The following is a 27,948-nucleotide window of genomic DNA, read 5'->3' on the forward strand; positions in this document are numbered from 1 at the left end:
ATGTAGCTCTGAAGATACCTTTTTAAACTACAATGTACTGATGTTGCACAGTTTGTGACTTGGAGGACAGAAACTCAGTACATAATTCGTTGTACTCATAGGCCACCAACCACAGGAGCAGAGGTTGTTAATTATGTGTATCAGCTTTTACTAAGTAAAGAAACATTCAGCTCAACTGTAGACTGAAACCTTAGGCCATACAGATGAGTGCTTGAAGCTGTATGCTGCACACTGAAAAAGACTTAGGGAAACATGTTCACAAATACTACTTACCCTCACGGTATGTGCCTGCCCTAGACGAACAGGATTTGCTAGTTTCACCTGAATCTGAGCACAGTGGAAGGAACCATGAACTCCAACTACTTCCAGAAGTCCATCATCGTGTCTATGAATTAAGAAAGCAGGCTCTTTTTCAGGGAGGCTTTTGAGTCTAGAGCACACATCCAAACATTACAGTCTTCCACTGCTGTTACCATGGAGAAGATAAACATTAAAATTATTTATTTCTCCTAACCAGTAGGTCACACTGAACAGCAAGGGAAGCTGTACAAAAGCAGGTCAAATACTGAACAATACTCCAGCTGGTATTCTCTACCTGGCTACTGGCAATTACAAGTATACTGCATTCTGAGACTTACAGTGCATGTTTAAAGCCCTTGGTGGATTTCTGTCCTAGAAATATTTAAGTTTTCTGTCTTTCAGTCATTTTAGTCCATTACTAATCCAGACCAAAAAAAAAAATTTTTTTTTGCTTTTTTTGGCAAAGAACTTTGTGCAAATAATTTTTGGAAGCTTAGCCTCATAAGAATTTTAAGGGAACTATGAAATGTATTTATATGTGTACCTTGCCAAGGGATAAGGTTCATCACCCATTCCTTCCCAGAGCCTACAGCCACCTCCCCAGTATCCAATGTTCAGGACAATGATGCCTTCCAAATTGGGTAACTCGATTCTCTCACCATCCAACTCTAGCTTTAAAAAAGAAACAGAAGTTAATTATCACATAGTGAATTCAGAACTGCAAGAAATGCTAATTATTCTCTTTATCCATTTAATAGACTTATGCTTGAAAAAAGAAAAAAAAACAACACAAAACCAGCTTGTCAGCTAAGCTGACCCTGTACAAATAGAATGTGTTTTCTTCTCATACTTAAAAAAAAAAAAAAAAAAGGACTTCTGATTTTACAACAAGATCAATATGTTGTGCTTTGTAATTGTAATCAATGTCTGTTAATAGAAAACACAAAACAAACAAAATGAGAACATACAAAAAAACCCCCTTATTTATGTAAGTCTTTGGTGCAGATTTTAACTCCGTCTCTGCAGTTGAACTGAGACCTGAGCCAAGACCTGAAAAAATTTCAGGAATTTTCTGTAAGCTCAAAGGCATGAATTTCATGAAGCAAGATGCTGATAGCAAAGGAACCTGAACATCAGGAAAACTCCACACAGTCCAGAGCTATCCTTACACAAGTATCCTTACAGAGTAAACTGCAAAACTTTTTCCCTTTCCTTTTGTAAGGTACATTTTTATACTCCACTATTTGTCTAGTAAATAAGGAAGTTAAAAAACTTACTTCAACTTTCTTGTTAAGATCTTTACATTCTTGTACTAAGCAGTCTTTGGTTCCATAAAAAAAATAAACGGCCTACAAAAAACAAGGGGGAAACAGAAAACGCTGTTAGAAAAAGACAACATAGATGAAGCCTACTGTAAATGCTCATGTGCAGTCAGGACAAACCTTATCATCTAACATGCATACGTAACACACCTGCACAACAGCACAGCTGTGCAGACTGCACCACTACAGTTCACTAACACCTGAAGACACATTTTCTTTCAGAATAATATAGTCTGACAAAGAGCTCTAGAGGCTGAAAAATCAACTAAACAGAAATTAATATAGAATATTTAATTAAAAGAACTTATGTCACAGTAGAGGGAAAAATCATGCGTAAGTCAAGTCAGAAACTACAAGGGGAAAGTGTCATTTTACTCTACACACCTTATTAATAATTCTGCTGGAAAACAGAGAGGGAGTCTTCTCACGATGGGCATGGAAATTTAAAGCCATAAGAGCATCAGGTCCTATAGAAAAGTAGTTGTTCATTGTGAATACCTGTAAGAGAAGACTTCTATTTATGATCTTATTAAGTATTATTAATTAGGAATTAAAAGGCATCACAATTAATGGGAAGTAGGCAACCAGAAAATATAACCATACAGGTATTCCATAGAATCCATGCTTATAATTGCAAGCCATACCTTTGGCTTCCTTAAGTTGTAGTATCCTTTGCTTGTCACTTGAACTTTCCATCTGAAAAACAACAGCTATTATTTAGACTTGTGACAAAGAAACTATTCTCAGTATCAGAGCGATAGCTAAGGATCTAAAAGACTCAAATTTAATTAATTTAATTGCATCATAAAGGAGTTAAGCATTGCAGAACAACTAAATATAGACTAATTTTGGACCTCAGTTATTCTGCAGTTTCCTAACCCACTTAGGAATCTTACATACACTGCTTTAATTGAGTAGACCCATAGTAATATTTGGTTCTACAGAATTTACCTTTCCACTGTTGCTCACCTGTCCAGCACGATTCCATCTGCCTCCATCACATTTCGTAAGATTTGTTCCACAGGGACTTCTCCAGCATAGCCTGCACCCCAGCCCAGTGTATTGGACAGGTCATTACCTGTTCCTAGAGGTAAAATTGCAACTTGGGGAATAAAGCGTTCTTGCCCCTAGGATACAGAAACAATGCACATTAGCTACCTTCTCAGCATTCATTTTCCACCTTCTCTCCCCTAACGTTCGAGTTACATAAACACCATTAACCTTCAGAGCAGCTTGTTACCCAGTGCTGAGTGACACAGCTGCCACTATTAGCACAGCAGATGGCTAGCTGGAGCACTTACAGTAAGGATAATGCAAATAAAGGCAACGTTAAGCCATTGCAGGGAGAAAATAAAATACAAACACAGCAGAGAAACAGCGCATTATTAATAGTGAACAGAACCATCCCTCAGAAAAATGATGCTTTGGTTCTGGAAAAAGGGAAGCCTGAACTACTTGTCTCATTTCCAGACCTTCCACCTGCTGCAGCCATGGGAAGTCACTAATGCTGTTACTGTTTGTACCTCTGGTGAAGTGCTCTGCTATGCATGCTGAGAGTGACACAAAGAATACAAAGGCTGCAAATACAGAGGTTGCACAATGAAACAAAAAGGCTCTAACAAGATTGAAGTGATGGCAGTTCTAAAAACCCTCACATATATAATACTATTCAATTATGGACAGCAATCTACATGCCCTAAGAAACAAAGCCACTATGTAAGGTTCAGCAGTGTCACATGCACACACAGCTGTCCTGAACAGATGCAGAGATGATAATTTCTTCAGGCAAAGAGGAAAGAAAACGTATAAAATATCCTGTACAATTCTCTAATAAGCTTTTAAAATCCAAAGCTTTTATATATTTTTCTTGAGTTACAGGGATTCATAACACAATGCATTTTTGTCCTCAGTACACATAAGCAGGAAGATGACTATGATAAAGGCAGGTAAGAGATTAGGCTGTAGCACTTCAGCAGCTCCAAAACTCATTTCACCATAAGACAGCTTTTCATTTAAGTACCATACCTTTATCTTCATTTCATCGATTGCATCCAGGACCCAGCCTACTGTACCATCCCCACCACAGACAAGAACCCTGACAGCATTGCAAGGCAGCAAGGAACAGAGTTGGAGTGCTTTAGCAGGTGTAATTTTGCTTAGATCAAAAACCTAGAACAAAGAAAATAAGTTCTGTAAGTTCATAGAATGGGACTCAGGATTTGCCTCACAGATAAACAACTTCAAGATGTTCATTCTAATACAAAATAAACATTCTCCATAATATTACATAAGCAAATGAGCTGTTTTGACTTTTTATGACCTGGATTCAGTCTCCCAAGGTCACAAAACAGCTCCAGGTGCTTCACTAGCAATAAATGCCATTGATAAATCAGGCTGACCAAGTCTTAAGAAAATCCTATATCCAAAAACACTACAAGGAATTTTCTAAAGATGAAAGACTTCAGTTGGAAGTTATTTTAAGATATTCAAGATACAAAGAGGTCTGTTTTTTAAAGCCTTACTGGGATGCATTTAAAACAAAGGCATAGTGTTTTCTGTTAGTCTGTATTCTAAAGCACTGTTTTGAACTTCAAAAGAGGAATATTAAGGTAGAGGCAGGAAATCCAAGGAACAACTCACTGCTGTTACGTCAACATCCTGTGCTTTAAGGGGAAAGTGTCAGCACAGAGCACCAACTGCCAACACTGCCATTTTCACAAGTAAAGCAGACACATTAACAAACACATTTCAAATTAAGATTTAAATATTTCATTTTCTAAGAACTAGGAGACTACTTCCAGAGCCAGATATTATCATTATCAGAATGACTACACGTATTACTGTACATAGAAAACGTACAACTATTAGAAGAACCAGAACAAACACAGAGGTGGGAAGGCCTCCACATTTCAGTCTTCCTGTAAACCCGTTCTTTCTAACAGAACAAATTGCATGAATTTGTTTCCTTTACTCTTCCTCAAGATCTTACTGCCATTATGGAAGCAAAGTGATGTTGATTCTAATTTCAATTTTTATTTTACTATAGTGGCTTTTCACTGCAATTACCTGAACAGGGTTCAGCAGAATTTTAAACTCTCCTAGTAAAGTTTCACCCATGTTGTTCCCACTACGAGTGTTTGCCAGCACGATTACTGGGATCCAGTGCTCTCTGCAATAAGGGACCACCTGCAAAAAGGCAACAATAAGTAACTTGCACTAATTCTGCCTGCTTGAAAATGTCTCAAGTCTTGCTCCAAAACCTGTCCATTTAAGTGCTGATTAGCTGGAAGTCATCAAGATAAACAAGTATTTTCAGCACACCAAGGCTGAACATTTCCATTCTGTGGTGTCCAGGACAACAAACACTTCAGAATTAGGTAAGTAACAAAACATTGCAGAACTGTTCAAGCAGTGATGTTTCTCACACATGGTTTTGGTATGCAACAGTTCTTGTGATGTAAGAACACTTCTTCCCACACCTTTACCAAATTTTCAGATTTTATTAAAAAGCAGAAACCAGACAATGTATATAGAAAAGGAAGCAGCAGACAATTACCTTTTCATAATCAGTTCTTTTGTCTTTACGCATCTGATCGATTGTAGACAAGTAGTACGGTGGAATAATTAAGTCTCTGAATTCTCCAAATGTGCACTCCTCAACCTTTAAACAATCCAACATGCATTCATCATGGACAGTGCACTGACACCACACGCACCTGGAAAAAAAGACCAAAAACCAAGAGAATTCATCCTCAAGTAACTGGCATCTAAATTCTGTATATTTATTTTAGAGAGACAGTAACTCTGGGAAGTACTCACATCACATGCACTGCTACAAATAATATTCTAAGCACATTACAGAGAACACTGTGCAGTCCATAGAATTTCAAACGACAATCTATTGGCTACAAAGAAAAATACAGAACTTCATCGTGTTCCTGAATGTTTAGAAAAACGCTTGAATTTTGTAAGCTAAATTACTTTTAAATTAATTATATGCTTTTAACTCTGAAAGTCAGATGCTATAAATATTCACTTGCAGTGTGTGCAATATAAACAGCCACACTCAGAGCTCATATGTAAAACTGAGCTCCTACCCATCCTTACTGAGCATACACTACAGTACAGCTCACTTAATTTAAAATGTTACTAGTACATTAAATGCCTTTTTTAGTATATTTCTTAATAGTGGTAATATTCTCACATCTGAAACCCAAAACATTGCACAGTACTGCTCAGCTTTTTTGGCCTATTCTAGAAGCCATCCTAGAAAACAGAGTAGAACAAGAGGGAATACTGCAACACATCCTGCCAGCCTCTGCAAAACGTTAATCCTCACTCGCCACATCCAAAGCCTCGGTTTAAGCAGCTGTGAAAGCTATTTTTGGAGTCTTACTGGTTCACCCAGCACACAACTAGAGCAGCAGTGATATCTGCCTGTACTGTAGACAGTGAATATCAAGTCAGTGTGTTTTCTTCCTCTCACACTTTTGCATCCTAAATCCCGCCCCTTTCCTACTCTGCTAGGCACACTCTCAAGATTTCATTTCTGACAGTATGCCTGTTTAGACCGGAATTCTGCTGACTTCCTGACAAACTGACAGTATGACAAAGGAGTAAAGAAAAGCAGGCAGCTGACATCCTTTGGGAAGGCAGAGGTAATACTTCACACTGCTCACAGGATGAGGACTATCAGCTCTCTATCCTGGCCCAACGTGCCCAACATCTCATGCTGATAACTTTAAAAGCACCCTTGCTGATGGCAGTATGAGCCCTTGAATGCTTTCTTATAATTTCTTTATCATTATTGCCACAAATTGTAACAATGGATTATATTACACCACCTTTTAAAACCTTCCTATTAGCTTATTCTGGGTGTTACTAAAAGGGAAAAACAAAACAGTTCCGCTAGGGTTGCTTGGTCCTGCTGCACTGATCAGCTGCACTGATCATATGCCAATTTTGCAGAATTACATGTGAATTTCTGGCAATCTGAAACACGTGCTATGCCACTATTATGATCACACTGTACAAACAAGCATGGCAGAACTTTCTTATGCCTGTCCTCAAAACACAAGCTCTCTTGGGCTTAGTCTTCTAGATGTAATTATATAGCAGCTAGCATATCACGACGGAGAAATGCAATTAAGAGAACAAGTAGACACAAGAGGCAATGTCTTAACCTACAAGTGAAATTATTGACCAGAACTCATTTTCTCATAGATTCTTTCACACCATTTTTGTGGCAACGTGTTCCAACAATACCGGGGCACACTTTCTCACAGAAAGCCAACCTCCACCTCAGTACCTGTAATCGCAGAGCTTGGGCTGCGTGCCGCACTGCTGCTTGCACACCATGCAGTGACTGCAGAGCGGGACGTTGCCCCTGATCCAATGGTGTGGCATAGAGCCGCGGGCTCCACCTTCGCTCCTCATCACGATTTCCTTGCAGAGGAAATGCTGGTCGGCCTTCTTCAGGCATCCCTCGCAGACGCGCAGCCCGCAGCAGCTGCAGAAAGTGCCTCTGAGGACGTGCTGAGCGCACACGCAGCAGTAGGAGGGCTGCCCGAAGAGGTCCGTGTAGTGCCAGTCGTGCTCGCTTTTGTAAAAGATGTCACGTATCAGCATCTGGCGCCGGGAGCGGTGGAAGCTGCACCACAGAGTGATCAGCACGGGCAGGATGACCGAGCATAGCGTCCAGAACACCAAGCTCCGGTCCGCGACGACCGAGGACATGGAGAAGGCTCCGCTCCCGCTCTCCGCTCCCGCCATCCCCGCCGGCGCGGCCTCCCCGCCTACCCCCTCACGTCGCCCGAGGAGACGGCACGACGAGCCCGGGGCCGGCTGCCCGCCGCGAGGAAACGACGGGCGACTTCGGGAAGCATCTTCCGACTCCTCGCCGGCTCTAAGCGCCTCCGATCCGACCCACCCGGCTGCGGGGCCTCGGCGCCGGCAGGGACGAGGAGCTCCGACGCCGCCAGCCCGGCCGGCCCGGCCCGCAGCGGCCGTGGGGGGGCGCGAAGCGGAAGCGGAAGTGGCCGCGGCGGTTGCCGGGCAACGGGCGCCGCCCGGAAGTGGCTGCCGCTGCCGCGACCGAGGAGCGATTTGTGCCCGGCATTTCGAAGCCCCGCGGCCGCGCGCGGAGCGGCAACGTTGGTGCTGCGCTGTGCGGTGCTGTGAAGGTTCCCCTGTAGCAGTTCTCAAAACACAGTCTCCAAACAGACAGTCGGTGCCGCAGTTCTTTGCGAGTCGAGAACAACACGTTTAGCTGTGAGCTCAGACTGCAGAGCGGCTCAGCGCTGCTGGGGGATGTTTGGCCCGTGACACCTATGAACGAAACACGTTTCTTAAGGACCTGTCCTCACTTCCCACTCTGTAAATGGTGAAGTCATTTACCATTTTCAACCAGCTTGTCCGAGGAAGAGAAAGAGTTTTGTGTGTTTTCAGCTGTGTGGTTCCATTAACTCAATACAACTTTCTGCTTTGTGTTTGTCCTGCTGAGAGTTAAACCAGGTGAATCGATTCCTCTGTGTTAGAGACAGGAGTTCTTAACGATTCAGTTTGTCTTTCAGCAAAGCGTTCATTTTTCTCAGGCAGCTGAGCCCATGGCTGCGCTGGGTGTAAAGCAGGCCTCCTATTTTCACACAATTAAAACACCCCGCGAAGCTCAGATGGCTCAAGTGGAAAAATGGTCTTCAGTTCTCTTCCCCTCAGGAGCAGAGCTATGCTGAGAATGTTCGAGCAGATAATAGCCACATTCAAAGCTCCGCACCAGATGTCTTCAAAATCGTACTGCAAGAAACATTAGTTAAAGCATCAACAAACATTTGTGACTGACGTAGCTACTTCAAATAGGCTCGTGCCTCCGTCAGCACTGCTCAGACTGGAACAGGCTGAGAGAAAGCAGAATCAGAATGAAGCAGTTGCTTGTGTTTATCTTCCTCCTGGCCCTCATGACCGCCTTTACAGGTAGGAGTCTATATAAAATAAACCCGTGTATGGATGTGATTACAGAGTAAGAGATGCAGAACACATTGTCATAATATTAGTGCTTTGTGTTTTAGGATCTTCATATTTCAGTTTTAATACTTAACTTTTTATACACTGCAGGCGTTCCATGATCTGATTTTGAACAAGTGAGCTATTGTGTCAGATGTTTTACTCTCTGTGTGCACACTGTAGTCATTTATTCTAAAATCAAAACACTATTTTACGAGCTTATAATTTTAATATTATTTCACCAAATTCTCCTTTGCTTTACTTAGAAAAATAATCTTGAAAAGTAAAGCAAAACAGAAGGGAAAAGAATTGGAAGAGTTACTAACTTCAGTGATTAGGTGGTGCTGTTATATTTTTTCAATTTAGGCAGTAACATTAATATGTAGGATTTGGTACATGCTGGTAGGACCAGACTATAGAAAGCACAAGTATAAAAATGGTTTAAAATTCCACTCGTATCTCCTGGAATGCAGTATCCCCTGGGAAGGGGCTGTAATGAAAGAACACTTTGTATATAGACAAAAATAAAGTTTGGAGACATTTTGTTTTACAACTGACAGATAAAACATTAACTTCATGGTAATTTCATAACTAGCTGCTGCTTTTCCATCTGTAGACACTTCACCAATTTTGACTGAGAAAGAAGCCAAACAGATTCTGAGAACTCGTCGTGAAGAGAGACAAAGAAAAGCTGGTTTCCCTGATGAGCCAATGAGGGTGATTTATGGCATTTACTTTTAAATTGCATTTATAAAAAAAAAAGGGAGGGGGGAAGGGAAGGAGGGAAGGGGAAGAAGTGCTTAATATTAGATTTGTATAGGTAAAATTCCAGAGAGTAAGTTATGAATATCACCTACTTAAGCAGCTGAGTTCTTCTGTGAAATATTAAAAAACTCTGTTGCATTCTTTCAGTTAGTGTCAGGTAGCATTCTGTAAGTGCTGAACATTGCTCAGGACTTGTACAGTGCAGAAATTATTTATCATAAATGCCAGTTAGATTATTGAGAAGAAAGTGGCTTTTCATTTATAGAAATATGGAGTTCATCAGGTTGTTCCTGAGAAACGAAATAACAGGAAATATCTTCTGCTTACAGTACATTCTGCACTCAAGGCAGAAAGGAGTGCAGGTGTCAGTGGTCAGTGTGGAGGTTGAGGTTGCTCTGCACCAGCTTTTAAATCACTTACTTTTCATTTGCTTTTTTATGACTGCTACAGCAGTACATGACATTGTAGAGATTTTTAGCTGCTAGCTTAATGCAGCAACATTCTTTTTGTGTGTAATATTTACATTTATTGATCTCTAACCCCAACTACAACAAAAGGAACATGAAAGAATTAGGAACCTTCTGTTTTACATGCTTCAAGAAGATCTAACATATAATTCTGCACTTCTTGAGTATTACTTAAGGTATTTTAAAATTAGTAGCTATTTTGTTCCAACATAAATAAACCAAGCTAAAATTATATGGCTCTGAAGAGGCAAAAGCCACAGAATCCAGAAAGGACACAACAGATTGTGCATATATGAGGAGTACAGGGGCTCAGTTTAGCCAGGTGCTGAACACTTCTGAACTCCCTGGGGCACAAAGAGCACTACCTACCTTGTAAGGCTGAGCTCAATGCATGCCAGGCTTGTGGAGACAGCTAGTGGTTTTCTCTTTCCAATGGTTATTGTATACCAGCCAAAAAGAATCCACCTGGCAGTCCTGAACCATACACCACTTCCAGCATACACACTTATTTGTCAACTGTGATAGCCACAACAAATCAAAGCTGTCCCAAAAATACTGTACCATGCTTGTTAACAATTTTGAACAATTAAGACTGTGTGACAGCACCAAGAAACCAACAGGTGCACACTTCAGAGTTGGGTTGGTTTCCATGCTGTTGTTGAATATGCTTTGCAGTTGTTGACAGTTGGTGGGAATACATCCCAACCATGCTAATGCCCAACCTAACACCATGATTATACATACATTCTATAGTAAATATCTTAAATATAAAATCAAACAGTAGGAGAGTGAGATCGAGTTAAACTCTGTGTTACAGGAAGTTAAATGAGCTAGGGCTAGAGAAGCATTTGATTACTGATCTCTGCTGCTCTGCCCTGGCTACTTTGCAAATGCTTCTCTGTAAGAAAGCCCAAATGTAAGAGTGTTTGTTTTTCTCACTGAAAGTCAGGGTTTTCAGTAGAAAATATCCTTCAATAAAAAAATCCATCCCTCCTCCCAAGTGGAACATGGAGACTTTCAGTTGTGAATGAAGGGGCATGGCTGCTGCGTCCCTGTGCACAGTTCTACCACAGACTCAAAGAGAAAAATTGATTTTGTATGGATTCTTTGTAGCGGAATGAAATTAATGCTGAGATGAACCTGCCTCTGTTCAGCTTTTTTAAGCAAAAGCTGTTTGTCTAGGCCAGCTCATGCTGAGCTGAGGAATTTAATTTGCAATTCTTTGTGACACAGTTTGACTTCCACAGTGCTGTTTCACTAAAGAAAGCCCGTTCAGTTACAGACAGCGAGATCTGCCATCTTTGATTATTTTAAAATGTCATTTATGCTACCAACATATTTTAATCTTACTTTAACCAAGGCCCTGCTTTTTATCATGTAGAATCTTTTCAGTCTTATAGTCCTGTTCTCTGCAAGTCCATTACACAGCCCCGCTGAGGGACTGGAGCCAAGGCACTTTGCACTGTGAGGAGCACAGAGCACAGTGAGAGGCAGGATGCTCCTGCTTCCTGCTGCCATCCTGCACCAGCCCTCTGGGCAGCTCAGAAAGCAGAGAACTGGATAACAGCAGGAATACTTGGCTTGTGCAAATTTATTCAATTGCTGCATTACCCAGTGTGCTGAGCAATGGGCTCTATTTCTGAAAAAATCCCTCTCTCTCTCTAGGCTTGTAAGTCCACATGCATTAGCACTGTAACTGTTTAAAAGCAATTTTCTTCCTGATGGAGGTCGAGTTTTTGGCACGCTCACTTAGTTTGACAACTTGTTGCATACACCCAAACCCTCTAATTCATATTATTTATATTTTACACAACATCAGTCAGCACTGATGCAAAGTGGTTACTGGAACCCTTCAGAGTACTGCCACATATCTGATCAAAGTTTAATGTAGGAATCAATTATCAAAAGAGGCTACAACAAGCCTGTCTCTGAGATGCTTTTTGTAACCCAAGGACCAACAGAGGCTTCTGTGTGGATGTGCCAATAAAATATTTGTATGCAGAATTCTTAATTTATGAATATTTTGACAAAATTCTTGCCCAGCACCTTTACTAGTCTGGCTGATATAAATCATTAAGTATTGCTACGTTACGACAAACTGACTAGAAATCCCATTTCATTACATTTGATAATTTTCAGAGGTAAGTTAATTGTCCTTATATAAGCTGTAAAATTGACCTGGTTCATTGGCCTGACATCAGGTCTGAGTGGTTACATAATTAAATTACATCTTCTTGTCTTTAAGTAGGAGCACATGCTTTACCTCCAGCGCTTGGAGCAGAGATCAGAAGAGCAGTTCCTGGAACACTGGTTGAATCCACACTGCTTGCCACACTGCAACCGGGATTTAGTCCATCCCATCTAATGGTCTTGCCTACCCTCTGATTGGTATGTATCTATTTCTTTTACAGTGCATATTTCCTTTTTTAAAATAAAAAGTAGAGCCACAAACCAGAAGAGTGAAAAACTAGTGGCTTGAGAGGCACCTTGTACTGAAACGTGTCTGGCAGTGGAACAGGGCAATGGCACCAACTGTGTCACTGTAGTTCTGTTCAAGTTAGTAAACCATTTGATTATACATTGCTGTATGGATATAAGTTGGTAACTGCATAACATGCTTATTAACTTTGCTTGATATTGCTCCTGTTTCTCTCCTGTCTGCTTGTGCTCTATTTCCAGTGCATCTGTTTAAAGTCTTATATTTGTTCACTTAAGTTTCAGTAAGGGCTGTGGCAGGATGAACCTCAGTCTTCACCCTGAGGTATTTGAGATACGGTCTGACCTGCTAGGAGTGGAGTCTGTTCTGCAGTGCCTCAGCTGCAATAATTTGCTAAGTGCTGATTTTTTAAATGGAACTTTCTTTTTAGTACACGTGCTGGTAAGCAACACAGAGCATTTTCATGGGTTATTAGTTCTGTTTGTGATTTTCAACATCAGTGTAATAGAATATTTTCTTTCTTGACTCTGCTTATCATATACATCATAATGTTCAGTGGGAAAATATAGTCTAAAGCACAGCCCAGAAACTAGGCATTACTCATAAGGCAATTGGTAACAATATGCCACATCCCATTTGTGATGCAGTCATCCTTTTCTCTTTCCTTGTGTGTTTTGTCTGCAGTTATACGAACTTCAGAAACTGTGAAGGTGTTTTGGGGGAAGGCAGATATAAACTTGTAGAGTATAAAGATTAGTCCTAAACTTTTCTAATTCTTAATGGCTGTTTGTGATACTGAAAGAGAAGACACACCTACATTTGTGTATCTTTATGTCAGGATAAGCCTTCCAGCTTACATTCTTTAAACAGATGTGAGATTTCTCAGCTGGGATAAGCTTGAATTCTCACCATAATGACAATGCTGTATCACTCACAGTCAACTTAAAATAAAAATTGCAGATTCAGGAGCATACTTTCAAAAGCATTTAAGCAGTAAAATACAAAGATAATATCTGTCAGGGCTGATGCGATTTGAAAGTTAGAAAGTTCATCTGCTTAAAATTATGCTAGGCATCTATCTGTACCTGTATGCATCTAAATGCCTTTGAAAACCTGGATATTGGGGCAGACTTCAATGGAGCTATGCTAATCCACAATAAGCCAAAGGTCTGCAACTTATTTAAAAACAAAACCACAATATTCCCAGACCTGAGCCATGGGAGGTAAGTGGGCAGATTTCAAAAAGCCTTTCCAGCTGAGACACAGCTGAAAGCTGGCTCACTTCTATCCTGCTCACAATGAGGTGAAGAATTAATGTTAGAAAAGTGCTTAAAAGATTGGAAGCCTTTTGTATGTTATTAGTATGGCCAATTTCTCCATGTGTTTTAAGTATATTTTCCTTTTTTTCCCCTGCAGATCTCTTCATGGGTGTGGAAGAAGATGCATACTGTGACTGTGCTAAGGACAAGATTATTACTGCATTGGCTATGTGCTGATTGTAGAGCTGAATCTCTTTGCAATAATTATAATCCTTGTGCTATGGCAAAACTTCCAAACGTAGGTAGCTAGCCAGCCATATTATAGACCAATATACATTTTCCACCTGTAAAGGAAAAAGTGACTGCATGCATGAATAAATAAATAAAGGCTTTCCTCCAAGTTCTGAGCTACAGGCAAGAGTAAATCACTAATGAGTCTAGAGGATGCTAACAGCACAGCTTTAGACTGTCTGAAGTAAATGGAACTTAAATGGACTTTGGAGGAAATGTTAATTATAGCTTAAATAACATTATATGAAGACACAACATTTATGCAACACTGATCTATGTTCAATCACTTGATGAGCATTTCGTGTTTCATAATAAATGCTTAATTCAAAACCATCTTCAGACGATTCTGTTATGCTTTGACAATATATGCTAAAAAAGATTACTGGAAGTGAGGCTCAGGATTGCAAAGTGATTTCTTTTTGTATTGAAGGCATTTCAAAGTGAGGACTTTCTATGTTCAGCAGGTGGGAGGGAAGGGGCAGTCTAATCACTTTGTGGTTTCACAGCAAATCTTTTCCCACTCCTTTTCATTCTCAGATCAGCCACATGTATCCAGCCATCCTTCTTCTGCCCGCGTGCCTTTCTAACTTATGGCTTGGTACAGAATATCTTGTACAATTAGCTGGTACACAGATGATATCTGCTGAACACCATGAGAAAAGTCTCAATTGCTCTTACCTAACAGTTATGATTTGTAACAGCAGTAAGAATTAGTTATGGGCAGACTCAGCTAACAACTTAGCTTCACTGCAGTCACACTGAGACCCTAATGACAGGTAGCTAAATTAAAAGCAATCTGATGAAGATAACATTACTGCATCATCAGAGCATTTATTAGGCTCAAATAGCACAACAGTGCTAGCATACTTTCCTTCCAGTAAGATGACTCCCTTGGATGACTCCATGGAAATAATTTAAATCTCAAAGCATCAAAGGCTTACTGTCCCCAACAGTCAAGATAGAATCACAGATTAAATCTGGGAGTGTGAAAAAGTATAATGAGGTTGCTATTGTCTCCATTCATAATACTCTTAATGTCACTGGATGAAACCTTGGCTCTGATTTCCCTTGCTTAATGAAAAAAATAACAGCGATCCCAGTTGTGCCAGTTTCCCCCCACTGAAAGTTAAGTACGTCTCTGAAATAACAGAACTCCTACTTACTTATATCCAGTCACAGGTTGGATAATTATTGGGGTTAAGTGGGAGCTGCTAGGTCTACCTCAGTAACACTGAGCTAATCCTAATGCAAACTGATTCAAGAAGCCAAGTCTTCCATTCATACAAACTAATTTGTGCCCTGCAAGTAAAACAGAGAAGCACCCTTCAACTCAGCTGAGAGAGTGCCAAAGAAGAGGAGGGCCAGCAGAGTACAGCAGAGTATTGGAAGTTTGCTCAGCACTGGCAAACACTGCAGTCTAAAGAGAGAAAAGGCAAGAATATGAATACTTCAGACTTTTTAGACCCCGAAAAACTCATACTTCTTTTAGCATAAAAGGTTAACACTGCAGAAACATTATATTTAGTTCTATCTACAGAAATGATGTAATTAAGCTTTTTCCGAAGTCCTTCAGCATGGCTGCTCTCTTCCTCTATACAGATATTTCCTTTAAAGGCACGCTCTGCTCACGAACATCTGAAGTTGAACAAAATAAGTACATTCTGGGAGCACTTAGGGGTTTATTTTTGCCCATGTCTAAAATCTAGAGGAAAATTATAGACTTGAGAATATGCATGCAAACCATACATGCATGCAAACCATTAGCTTTCCCACTGGTTGAAGATTTTTGATAATCTGTAGAACAGTAGGCCAGCAGAACTGACACAGCCAGCCATAGAAAGCTTAATATAAAGAAAAATAAAGAAGTGTTCTGCAAGCTGTGTGCTGGAGGTGGGAAAGGTGGCAGAACAGATTTTCAGATGCTCTTACAGAAAAGAACTACAACGGACTTGGGAAGATCTTTCACCTGAGAAAGAGACAGAGGTATCATTAGCTTTAACCACTGCCTGCTTTATATTCGCTGTGCCCGATAACATTGTCACCTCTCATGTGAAGAACTGACCACTAGATGCCAGTGTTTCTGCACAAAACTGCACCACAGCCCACAGCGGACATTTGTCTCAAAATATTTTTGCATCCCTCCTTCTCCTCTCCTGTTGTGGTTTTTTTTTTTTTTTTTTTTGGTGTTTTTTTTTTTTTAAACTCCTTTTCTCAAAATATTCAGCTCAGACGACTGAAATTAAAAGTCACCCCTAAATAGGAGAAAAGAAGACCTTTAGAAAACGGCTATTATTTTTCCCCTTTGGATCCAAGATTGCAGTGAATGTGGATTTTAATGCAGTATTTGCCTGCTTTTTGGTGCACCCTGTTACATCATAGAAGGAAATGGCTGAAAGTTTCTACACAGCACATGGTAGAGGTGAGGGACTCATTCAAACACAGACAGTGGGAATGGGTTCTGTGCACTGGCAGAAGTTCTTCGCAGAGTGGATCCCATTTGATCTCCTTTCCGTAGCCCCAGACTGTGAGCTGCAGACTCACTGCATGGTAGCAGCATTTCCCTTTGTGGCATGACATTATCTTGCAACGTTTATTACCCTTAGTAGCTTAGGAGACTGTGTGTTAGGTGCTGCACAAACCAGTACTGAAAAATCAGTCTGTGCCTAAAGTCTGTGTCTGAAATGTATCACCCCTCTATAAACAGGGCGGATAAATAATATCAACTGTAATTTATGTATGCAAGAATTCAGGGAGAAGAGACACAGGCTGTGAGTTTGGAATGCATGGATTTCTTCAGCAAGACCAAGATGGAAAGACTTACTCAAAAACCTGATCAGTACTACATGAAGTACCTATAATATTGCCACTAACAATGTGGCAGTTCAACTCATGGTTTATTTCTAGCAGACTGCCTTACCTTTCAGAAGATCATGCAAAGGTTACTTAATTACTAAGACTGGAATTCCCAGAAATGTCACTGAAAGCAAGCCAATCACTTCCTTCACTTGAAATCCATTTTCACAGTGGTGAAGGTAACGCAAAATGCAAAATGCAATTTGTCTGTTTGTAGTTTAGATGATACGGTATCTGCCTGCTTCTCCTGGAAGCCAAACAGGTCAGTACACTCTTCTATCTGCAATGACAGAACTGCTTCCCTGCAGTATTTCTGAAAAGTGAACACGAAGGAGTGAAGGACAGCAAATGCAGATGACAGAAAAGTCAAATCATGTGTATGAAAATGCTTCCCTGCAAAACCTTCTTTTTTTCTTTTTTTTCTTTTTGTTTTACAACTAGTGAGAGCCTTGTTTTGGATGTCAGAATTTGGTTTGGAATGAAGGCTTCTGTTTCTCTGTCTTAATGAATGAATACAAAAACAATTCTGAAACTGTGGAGGGAAATTGGATTGATCGAATGCGATTACTGTAGTAGGAATCTAGCTTAGTTTCTCAGTAAAAAAAAAACAATTTTTAAATGACTAAAGAGATCAGATTGGACATCAGAGGTTATCTGAGCCTTTTATGGCCTACAAAGGATAGAAAATCTTGTGAGAACTGTGCGTCTTGAGATTTCTGGTATGTGATTAGAATTGCTGAGCGATACGTCTCCTTTCTGGCATTTTAATCCTTTTTCAGGTCTGGGAGGAGAGATGTGTACTAAAAAACAGTAAAAAGCAGAAAAGCTTTAATGAACTTGGAGCTCATACAACTACCCTTATTCTAGCAAATAGGCAATCCAGGGCAGTGCAGGCTCGATGTGAAACCAAAAGCCTGAATCATCACTGCTACTCCAAATCCTAAGCTCATCTCAGTACTTCCTGCTTTCGTTTTTGTTTTATCTTCTTTTTTTGTTCCAGGACATTTCAATGAGTGTTGGTCAGCTGAAGTACAGTTTTTCCAGATTTGGGGGTATTTGGATCTAAGGATTCATTTAGACATTAATCTTTTTGTACAATCATACAATATGAGAATCCTACACACAATTATTTATCTGAGTGAGCCAACCTTAAACACAGGACATCTTCAACCAAAGACAGAGTAAGAGGGGCATAATGTTGCTTAATTTTGGATTTTTCAGAATAAAGAGAAACCAGTGAGTGGCTCCAAAAAATGTATTCAGCAACATGCTCCAAATGTTCAGAATATACTTGGCTTAGAGCTTTGCCCTCGAGATGTTTCGGTGGACTCAGAATATCTGCCTATAAAAATGAGACCAGAACCCAGCCCACAGAATGCCTGGATGATCAGCCCCAACACCAACAGAGCCCAGTGCAATCAGGATACGCCTCTGTATGCTTCCTGTAGACTGTACAGGAATAGTTTCATGGTCAGTAATATACCTTAAGCAGATGAGAAGAATTATTGACACATAATTACTTGCAGGATAAGAGTCTGTCCTGGTTATTTGAGATTGTAGGCCTAGTATAGATGATTTATTCAATACACCTAGCACACTGTTCATGTTTTGGTGGCACAGTTTCACTCTTGGCCAAGAACAAGCCTAAGAGAGAAAGCCCTATTCCTGAGCATTCTCACAGCCTCTGTTGATCAGATGTAGAATGAGGCACAGCTTCAACTGCAGATGGGTTTGCTACTCCCTGTTCAGAAGAAAATGCACCAAGCAGTATCCATAAGATGGCTGTAACAGAGCTCACTTACCTCACTGGGGTCTGAGGGATCATCAGTCACAGGTGATTTACTCAATCAGGGCTTGCTGCATAGCTGTGTAGAAAAAGAAGCAAGCATGAAAGCTAACAGTCTTAGCAGTAATAGAAATGGATCAAGTACAAATAAAGCATGCTTAAATTTATAATGAGCAAGGATATGACTGATTTGCTTGTTCTAGGTCAGGATTCACATCATCCTGAAGTAGGTTCTCAGAACAGGCATTCTACTGGTGCCCATTTCCTTTCATTGATTATGGATGTCCCTGAAGCCTAAAAAATTGTAACTGCACTTTATCAAAATATGATCTTCAACAGCTATGCTGGAACAGTAATTGTGTACCACTAGCATGGCTACATGGCTATTTTTATGCTGAGGCACTTATTCCTATTCCTTTGAAATCAAAGGGTGAAGAACACCCAACCTCTGTGAAGTTCTGCAGCATCTTTGCTCATAAATTCCTGGAGAGCCAGGAGGTGTCCCTGGAACTCGAGGGAGGGAAAATCTTCATGCTCTCATCATAGAGCATTAGCAAAACTTTCCTGTACAAATAAATCCTGTCTAGGATGTTGCAGACCCTTTGCAGCACATGGTTTGTCCTCACCTTTTCTGGCAGAAGAGCAGAGCTCTCCCTTCTTTTTCTGGTAGAGAGGTACAAGTTTTATCTCAGGTGCACAAAGATCAGGGCTCTGAAATTCAGTCCAACAGCATGGCCTTCAGCTCCATTACTTTAGATCAGACTGTGCTGGGAAGCAATCAGGCTTTTGGAGCAATGCTGGTGACCTACCAGCTGACTCACAACGGGAGGAGAAGGGTTTACATCCTGCTGCTATGCTCCCATTATCAAGACACGCTCTACAAACCTATATAAGCAAGGCACTTTTTTTTCCTCACAAAAAATATGATAAAGGTTCTGGAAAAAACAACTGTGCAAGAGGAAAACTAACACTAAGCAACAGCAACAAGAGCAGCAGCAAAAATAGTTTTATCCTCAGTTTATTAGTGCCATGGCACACACAGATTAGCTGTTTCTGTAGTCATGGAAGGATACTATTATGATAAATTTATAGGTCCAATGGAAGACTCTTTAATTTACTAGGAAATGACAAGGCATCTGTGGCCAACCTGTATACAATTTACTCCTTTATACCTTAGTTACATGCCACTGAGTATTTACTCTGAGCCTGCAGATATATTTACCATTCGTGCAGCATCCCAAACCATCAAAGAGCACTACTCCGAGTCAGATGTGCTGGAACCCACGCCTTTCTACAACTGCCATGACTTAAAAAATATCTTTCAAAATGTCACGTTCACAAAGCAAAATCTTCCTGGAATCAACTGACAGGTAATCAAGGTTAGATAAGGATGGATATCTGCACAGCAAACAAAGGGTTTCAGGATTCATACTCATTCACATTCCAGCTAGACCTGTGGCCAACTGCTATGTAAGGAATACTGTTCATGACAATATCGTGCAGCTGCAAATTTGGTTTCTAGTTGATTAGTTTATTCCTTTACACTGCAATCACTGCATTATTCTATACTATCTACTACTATTTTAGGCTACAGCCATACTGCAATATTGTATGAATCACATTTCAAGTAGGTCAAAGCAGAGGAAACTCTCAGCAAAAATACCACAATTCAAAATAATCAGAGACCTTAAGCTTGAAAAATAAATCACTGAAGATATAATTAGAAAATAAATATTCAGGGCTTCATTCTGTAAATCATGAGTACATTTCACCCATGGAAGTCATCCAGTGAATTCCAACCTTCCACAGGAGTGAAGTTGCTACGGTGCGTGGTACTCAAATATTTTCTTCTGTTGTCACTAAATACACTTTTGGTAACTCGTAAATATACTCACTTCCTTGCTAACACGGAAGGGGCCAGCAGGCTGTCATTAAGAGCACTGTCTGGGATGGATTGAACTGCTACCAGCCATCTCCTACTTCCAAGACTTGTGACATTCCCTGTTTTTTCCAGTTCTGATATTTCTGGGTGCTTTGAAGGAGGGCTGGGCTACAGGCAGTGGGACAGCATGGCAGGCTGTGGCTGGATGCATGCAGCCCTGCTGATCACACATTTTTCAGTTGTGAAAACCGTAACTGCAGTCTCATAGACAGCACACCTACAACAAACTTCATAGCAAAGCAAGAGCAAAACAAAGTAATAAATGAAGTAGATTTATATTTGTGCTTGTTTATACAAATACGTATGGACACAGATTTTTTAATGTAATTTAAGCTATAGAAACTAAGCTTACATTTAAACTGCAAATGGATCTGAATGCATTTCAGCACTCCAGCTGCAGAATCTGAAGTTTCTGAGAACATCTGCCCAGAGTAATTTGTTTTTGAGTCCTGAATATTTAGTGCATTTCAGCATTACACAAAGTTTTGTTAACATCAAATCTATAGCTCTGGAGGGGATCTGGCAGAGGGTTGATATCTGCTGGTTTAGATAAGAGCCATAGCAGAAGCAAAATCTTTCTTTTTTATTTTTTGTCCTCCTTCTTCCCAGTTTACCATTTGATGCTTTAGAGCTGCTCAGGGAAAGGGAGAAAAATGTTTTCTATTTCATACTGCACAGCTGTTGCACTGCTGGAGGAAAACAGTTTAAATATTAATATGGCTTAGAGGGCTAAAAGTATTCCTTAAGAGGCACTTCAATACAATGATTTTCAGCAAAGTGAACAGCCACAAAAACAGAGTCAACAACCCAAATCCCTCCAGAAAGCCAATGTATTTATTTGTTAGTGTGTGCCTGCAGAACTCATTGTGTGTGGCTGCAACAGATACAGCTTTCCAGCCCAACCTGAGTAAAGAATAGCTCATGTGTGCAATAGTTTACAGTGATCTCTAGAGTCAGAAACACCTTCCTGTTCCCACCTGAAGCTTTAAGATTGAATTGGATTATCTCAGTTCTTTTAGAACACGACTCTTTAAATTAAACAAGACAAGGAAATAAATGAAATGACACCAAGGGTACTTCTTCCTTATCTGTTGCTCAAATTTAAGCCCACGTGTCTCTCATTTATTTTCATCTTTGCTCTTCTGCTAACTCTGTTTTGAAAGGGATGGTTGCAGAACATTATCGGTGGAAAAGGACCACAAAGATCCTAGCTGTGTATCAGCTTGTGCTGTTTCTGGTAATTTCCCTTTTTTTTTTTTTTTTTTTTTTAATTCATTTCCTGAAATGCCTAAGATACTCTGCTAGAACTCAAGTCCTACTATGGCAAGCAGAGTTCAAACATCTCCCCACACAACATGGTGACACGTTCTGCAGGCAAACAGACTGATTTTAGATTGCAGTGGCCGTACTCACCCAGGCTGTGACAGGGTTAGGTTGCAAACTATTGTCGTGGTTACTGAAAATCTAGATCAGCATTTACCATAACGTTAGCATTCTGACATCGTTTGCTGCATTTGCATCGTGACCAGGTGTCACTGCCCACAAACCTCTCCTTCTGATCTCCTTTGCTATCACACAAACACTGTGTGCCACTGCTCACTTTGATTGTTACTGGCCTGAGGTACTCAGGAACTATAAATACATCACCTCTAATCTCCTTACATTTTTAGGGTGGAATAAGGAACTGCGTGATCTGAGCATAAATAAAGTATCTTAATTTTGCTTAAATTAGCACTAAGAGTTTGCATTTAACTAAAAAGCTCCATAAACGGTACGTTCTTATTTAGAGTTACAATTTCAAAAGGACCTGAAGCTAAAATTGAAGATGTAATACATCCAAAAATGCAGGCTCACATTAAAGAAGTGTGTGTGCCAGACAATTAATGGACACCCAGTCTCCCCAAGCCCAGGAAGAAGGCAGTCTGCGTGTGTGCGGACATGGAAAATTGCTCCACCAAAGTTTGTGTAAGAAAAATAGAATCCACTATTCCAAAAGAAGTCTCATAAAGTTTGATGTGCATTTCAAAATGTGTGGCTATTTCAAAAGCATTTTGGAACAGATATTCTCTCCTGCTCTGACGAGACAGAAATGTCTTTGCTTCCAGCTTCAGTGCCTATTCAAGGGGAGAAAAAAAAGGAATTAACTTTCTGGCAGGAGCTGGGGAGTTAGGGCTGGAAACAGAAGACCTTTGGTTGTGCTGTGATTGAATCAGGTGAGGCCAGCAGGGACAAACAGACTGGCTTCTGAGCGGGCTGAGTGCCGGCCCATGCTCTGTGTGGAATCAGCCTCCTGCCTTTGCTCTTTGTTCTTTTGACTTAATTCAATCCAGGGCCAAATCACAGTGAAACTGGGTGTGTGCAGGTGTGCACGTATGTGTGGGGGGTGGATGGTTGGATGGAAAGACGGACACAAAGGGCAATTGCTGCTCCATTTCCCAGCACCTTCCACCCATGGTGGTCACACCTTGCCAGGGCTGAGGTCCGACACACAGAGGGACTTTTTTTTTCAAACCTGGGTCATCATTTCCTGCCCACCTCACAAACAACATCACGTCACATTGCCACGTGAGGCCCACAGATGGCTGTAAGGCTGCCCGGCCTGTGACACTGTGCCTGTCCAAAACACTGAGCAGATCTGGATAAAGACCAGCTCAAAAAGTGACAGATGACCCCAAAGAAAAATTCCATTGCTGTACCAGGCCAAACCAAACCTGTCTGTGGGACAAAAGACGCTCACAGTGAGACTGCCTGATGGAGAAGCCTAAGGGCAGCATGAAGTGCGTGCCCTTATCTTCTCCTCCTGTGCTCTGAGGATCTCCTGGCACACCCAGCAGTGCCCCAGGGACTCTGCTGGCTTCAGTCCTTCCAAATTTCCTCCAGAAGAAAACCCAGAATACTGAGTTTGTTGACAATTTTTGCTTTACTTTACATGTACTTTACATTGTGTTGCGTAATTCTTTAGTTTGGTATCAGTTCTTCAAGGTTCAGGAACTGAGCTTAAAATAGAAGTGGCTATTTTAAATTAACTGAGTTCTAATTGGCTTATGTAGCTGTGCCTGCTTATCTCCACCGCGCATCTTTTTTCTGTTTTGATATATGGCAACAATACAGAGATATGGCATTCTGGGATGTGAGGTGGCTCAGTGGAGGGGGATATAAACCAGATGTGTAACACAGCCAGTGTGCACTGAGTGCTCCGCCTGTGACCTGCCTGGAGATGATACAAACAACCCATTTTTGAGACAAAGAAATGGAAATTAGCTCCAAAATCAAGGAGGGAATGTTTCAGATAAAGCAGTTTAGAGAATAATAAATAATTTCAAGCTACCGAAATAAGAAGGAAAAAAAGAATATTTTGTTCTAAAATTGTGTAAAATAAAAGAGCCAAGAACCTTTGCCCAAGTTTTGATTAAAACTATGAAGATAATTCTCTGAAGTACCTCCAGTTCGTTTCTTTTAATGTTTTGCTAAACTTTATGTATGATTTACCTCGGAGCATAGTTACAGTAAGGCTGTCAACCTATCACCTTCTGTCACCTGGAGTTTTATCCTAACAGTGCAAGCATCTTGCATGAGACCAGATTTTAGTAAAAGGATTCTGCTCCTAAGGCAAGTCCCAGCAAATCGATTTCAGAGGTCACATCTGAAGATAAAACCTCATTTCAGGATAATTTTTTCCTCTGGGGGATTTTTGATTGAATGGCCAGACCCTCATTTGTTATAAACCTGGATAGACCACTGATGCCATGGACATCAATTGCTGTTTGTCTGCATTGTGACAAGGGTAAAACATGACCAGTGTGTGTAACATTGAACTTAGTCACACTAACTGCCAGCAGGTGTCACAGGCAATGCTATTACAATTCAAACAGCAGAAGGGTTTGAAACTGGTCACTCTGTGTCCTGTGGAGCTTCACAGCTGTTCTGCTTCTTTCAGGCAGTGGGAGCTGGCGGTGTCTGAAAGCAGGCATGCGAGGCTGTCCTACAGGCAGTGAGAGCTCACTCACACCAGCAGCTACCAACAGGGATCCTGGACCTTGAGATAGATCAATGTAATGCTTCCAGTCCAAAATTCTAGCTCACAGATACCTCACCTGCCCCTTTTGGGATTGTTTTTCTTTAGTTAGATTGTAGGTTTCTGGGAATTAGGCCCAGAGGATGCTGAAATCTGTGTTTTGTTGGACTGCTTTGTACCAGACAACTGGTGCTTTGAAGCAGCATTTGTTGTCATAAGCTCTGTGCTAAAACCAAGACAAGATGAGCAAAGGTGCAAAACACCGGCCTGGAAGATTGATGTCTTTCCAGTCTGCATTTTAATGTCCTGTTACTGGGTTCAAAGCTCCTCTTTGTCAGCACATCGCTGGTCTTGTGCTAATGTGCCACACACAAGGATTTTTTACAGTTATACATAATATTAAAGAGAAAGTTACAGATGCTACAACAGTTGTTATTGTCATGGGCTTGGACCTGCCCGGTCTTAGCGGGTAGGAGACTGTTCCCATCACGGGGCTGTTTGGGAGCAGGACTTTTCCCTTTCCCCTCTTCCCGTGGCTGCTGGTGCAGCAGGTCAGCCCTGGCCCTCCCTGTTCCCACACAGACGGGTGGGGATCGGGTGGGCTGGGAAGGGGAGCAGAGGAATTTTGGTTTGGCATCCCTCGTGCACCGAGGCAGCCAGGCGGCAAGGAGGGGAGCGCAGTCGGAGCCAAGCACAATGTGAACATGGATTGCTTCTTTTGGAAAGAAGGAAACCCAGGAGCCACAACTGAAGAGCTGCTTTGCTGCTGGGATAACTCAGCTGCGTGTTGCCCCAGGTTGGTCCAGTACAAGTAGGACAATATTTCACTGAATTGGGAAATGAACTTTGGGCTACGTTATAGAATTGAAATACTCATTGTTTAGGTAATTTGGAAAAATACCTCGTTATTCTTTGGTTGACTGGTCTCTGGAACGGTTAGGATGGCATGCACATTGTGGTAAAGAGGAAAAAATGAGAACAAACAAGGGATTTGAATGAATTTGACATGCTGGGAGTAGTACTGCTGGGGGATGGTAGAAATTAGTTACTGAGAAGGAAGGCACAGATAACTTTGTTCACCACTGAAGGGGTGCACAGAGGATTCCCAGGACAAGGTGCTGAGGAGCGGCAAAGAGCTTAAGCTAAAGCAGAGGAGTTACCCAGCAATGCAAGAAGTTTGCTGCCTGGCCCGGATAGCCTCATCTGTGTGGCTCGGATGCTGCTGCTATCAGAGTATCCTTCAATGGCCCTTTGGGCTGCCACTGAAAAAGCAGTTCTTCCATTCCTCTTCCCACAGATGCTCATTTCTGCGCTTTCTGACACCAGCACAAGCATTCATGTGGCTGTACTACTCCAAGAAACTAATTACTTGTACTTTTTTTGGTTGTTTTTTTTTTTCTTAGTTGATATTCAGTTGGCTCAGGTCTGTGGTCCTGCTCATTATACAGCCATGTAAACAGCGGTGCTGGACAAAAGAGGGCGAGAAAGATGGCTGGGTGCAGAGGAAGGAGGAGAGAGCCCAGCACTGCCCCTCCAGCTGCAGCCAGATTTATGCCAGATGAAAGCGGCCGTGTAACCACAGCCTCTCTGAGAGCCCCCTTAATTTCACTTTGGGCACGTGAAGAATCGGCTATTGCTGCTGCTGGGCGAGCAGCACAAACAGGCTTTTATCATCTGATAGTCTCACATTTGCTAAACCTGTGATGTGCTTCGTGCTCTGCCAGAATTTTTGGAAGGATCTGTGGCAATTACAAGGAAACACACCTAGGGACAATATCATTCCAGTGTAAGGAAGCCAGCATGTATGCAGCACTTCAGCAGCTCTGTCTGCTATGAAAGAAATGAACTCAAGAGCAGACAAGAACTGATATGTGAAGTTACAGCGTGAGTCTGACTGCATAAATTAAAAGGACGGGAATGCAATGGATTTTGAATAGGTTCTTTCACATGACAGTGTTCTCCTGGAATCAGAAGGCAGACATTGCAGCAAAAAAAAGCTTTATGGTGTTCTGAATTAAACTTTAATATTTTTCTTAGCACAGAGAAGTTAAATGAAGTAGTAAATCAAAACATGTGTGTATATGTGCATGCAAATACATTAATTAGAGAGATGAAGTGTGGACTCAGAAAAAGGTGTTGATGGACAATATTGACCCATCCAGAATATTGTCTGTGTATTGCACAGGTTTTCTGCCTTACCCAAGATATCTTCTTTCTGAGCTGGAGCTGGCACATACATGAAGGTTTGAGCTTCCAGCCTGGAATTTCAGCTTCCTTATGCAATTCTCTTCAAATCACTTTGTGGAAAGAGTTTAGACCACTGCTTCCCCGAAGCAGCTGATGCAGTCTGCAATGCAAGGTCTAAGGAAAGAACAGGTATACTCATTCTGATGCTAGACGTGGGCAAAGCCTAAGGTTAAACAGTTCCTATACATATCACCAGTGTAGCTAGTTCATGGCTGATAAGAACATATATGCAAAAATAATTGGTTCAGAGCAGTGTTTATTTGTAAAGTCCGATGCAAACAGAACTGGCTTCGGAAGGAAAGTCAGGAGAAAAGACACCACCTGTTGACCCAGAATTCAGATGTAAGTGTGTGGAGCTGATGGGAGGACATGGGAACGCAGTGCTGCACAAGGGTAAGTGCTGAGGGGTTGATGCTGGTAATTCAGGCCTTCATTGTCTTCCCAGTGCATCTACACCTGATAAATGACTCTTCTCATAAACCTATGTCATTAATTAGTGCTGATAATAGATCTATAATGAAGGAAATGCTAATTCCAAACCCATGCATAAAGACTTAGGAACGGAATACTGTTCTGACTGCCACCATCATTCTTTCCAGCAGAAATTCTGGCCTGATACCATGACCTACTGTGAAATCAAAGTTACTAGAAAAAATCCATTTACATCTGCACTCACTTAGATCCCTTAGAAGAAATAAAATGACTTCTTGTAAGGGACTCACTTAGCTGCTCCATCATTACACCTTTGCCATTCCCAACAGGAAGGCACCAAACCAACCTTTCCTGTATCCATTCATTTTAAAGTAAGGAGGGCAAAATATTCCCCAAGCAGAATTCCTTGGAGAATGATGATTCTGACCACTTGTTCCACAGCATCGCTGCACTGTGCTGTCTGACCCTAGAGCTGTGGTAATGGCTGCCCTGCAGATGGCATTGCTGATGCTTTGGGAAAGGGCAGCTTTCACTCCCAGCTCCACTCCCTGGCGGCAGCAGCCGAGCTCTTCAGGCACCGAGTTACAAGCTAGGCAATACCTCTGCAGAAATCATAAAAGCAGAATAAATCAGGACGTGTTGAGGTGCAAGGACTCCTACAGGTCTTCAAGAAGCAGCACAAAGCTATTTTAGGTCCCTGCAGTAATGACAGCAGTGCCGATGCTGGTAACAGAAATAATTCCATGCCTGGTCTGCAAGAGACTTCAGACTATTTATAAAACTGCCATCTTTAGAAATGTTCTATCAGCCAGTGTGAAAGCAGCCATGGTGCT

At 41.2% G+C, this 27,948-nt stretch overlaps 2 protein-coding genes across 4 annotated transcripts in view; one reads left to right on the top strand and one right to left on the bottom strand.

Moving 5' to 3' along the window:
• Window positions 1-7,675, bottom strand: part of DGKE (diacylglycerol kinase epsilon) — a 15,154-nt gene extending 7,479 nt beyond the window's left edge. For 2 of the 3 annotated variants that reach the window (XM_085240249.1, XM_085240248.1), the window contains exons 1-10: window positions 6,931-7,675; window positions 5,179-5,338; window positions 4,689-4,808; window positions 3,648-3,791; window positions 2,592-2,749; window positions 2,267-2,318; window positions 2,007-2,120; window positions 1,578-1,649; window positions 845-972; window positions 274-385 (exon numbers count right to left, since the gene is read on the bottom strand). In XM_085240249.1, coding sequence (XP_085096375.1) covers window positions 274-385; window positions 845-972; window positions 1,578-1,649; window positions 2,007-2,120; window positions 2,267-2,318; window positions 2,592-2,749; window positions 3,648-3,791; window positions 4,689-4,808; window positions 5,179-5,338; window positions 6,931-7,394 — 1,524 coding nt within the window. In that variant the 5' untranslated portion in view covers window positions 7,395-7,675. The remainder of the gene's footprint in view (window positions 1-273; window positions 386-844; window positions 973-1,577; window positions 1,650-2,006; window positions 2,121-2,266; window positions 2,319-2,591; window positions 2,750-3,647; window positions 3,792-4,688; window positions 4,809-5,178; window positions 5,339-6,930) is intronic. The other variant, XM_085240246.1, reaches the window with a different exon arrangement.
• Window positions 7,629-14,134, top strand: C20H17orf67 (chromosome 20 C17orf67 homolog). Its single transcript, XM_010721573.3, has 4 exons — window positions 7,629-8,591; window positions 9,238-9,338; window positions 12,102-12,241; window positions 13,707-14,134. Exons 1-3 carry the CDS (start codon window positions 8,537-8,539, stop codon window positions 12,216-12,218), a joined length of 273 nt encoding a protein of 90 aa, XP_010719875.1. The 5' UTR covers window positions 7,629-8,536; the 3' UTR covers window positions 12,219-12,241; window positions 13,707-14,134.
• Window positions 14,135-27,948: the final 13,814 nt, after the last annotated feature.

The sequence above is a fragment of the Meleagris gallopavo genome, chromosome 20 (assembly GCF_905368555.1).
Source record: "Meleagris gallopavo chromosome 20, MGAL_WU_HG_1.1, whole genome shotgun sequence".
Taxonomy (NCBI): domain Eukaryota; kingdom Metazoa; phylum Chordata; class Aves; order Galliformes; family Phasianidae; genus Meleagris; species Meleagris gallopavo.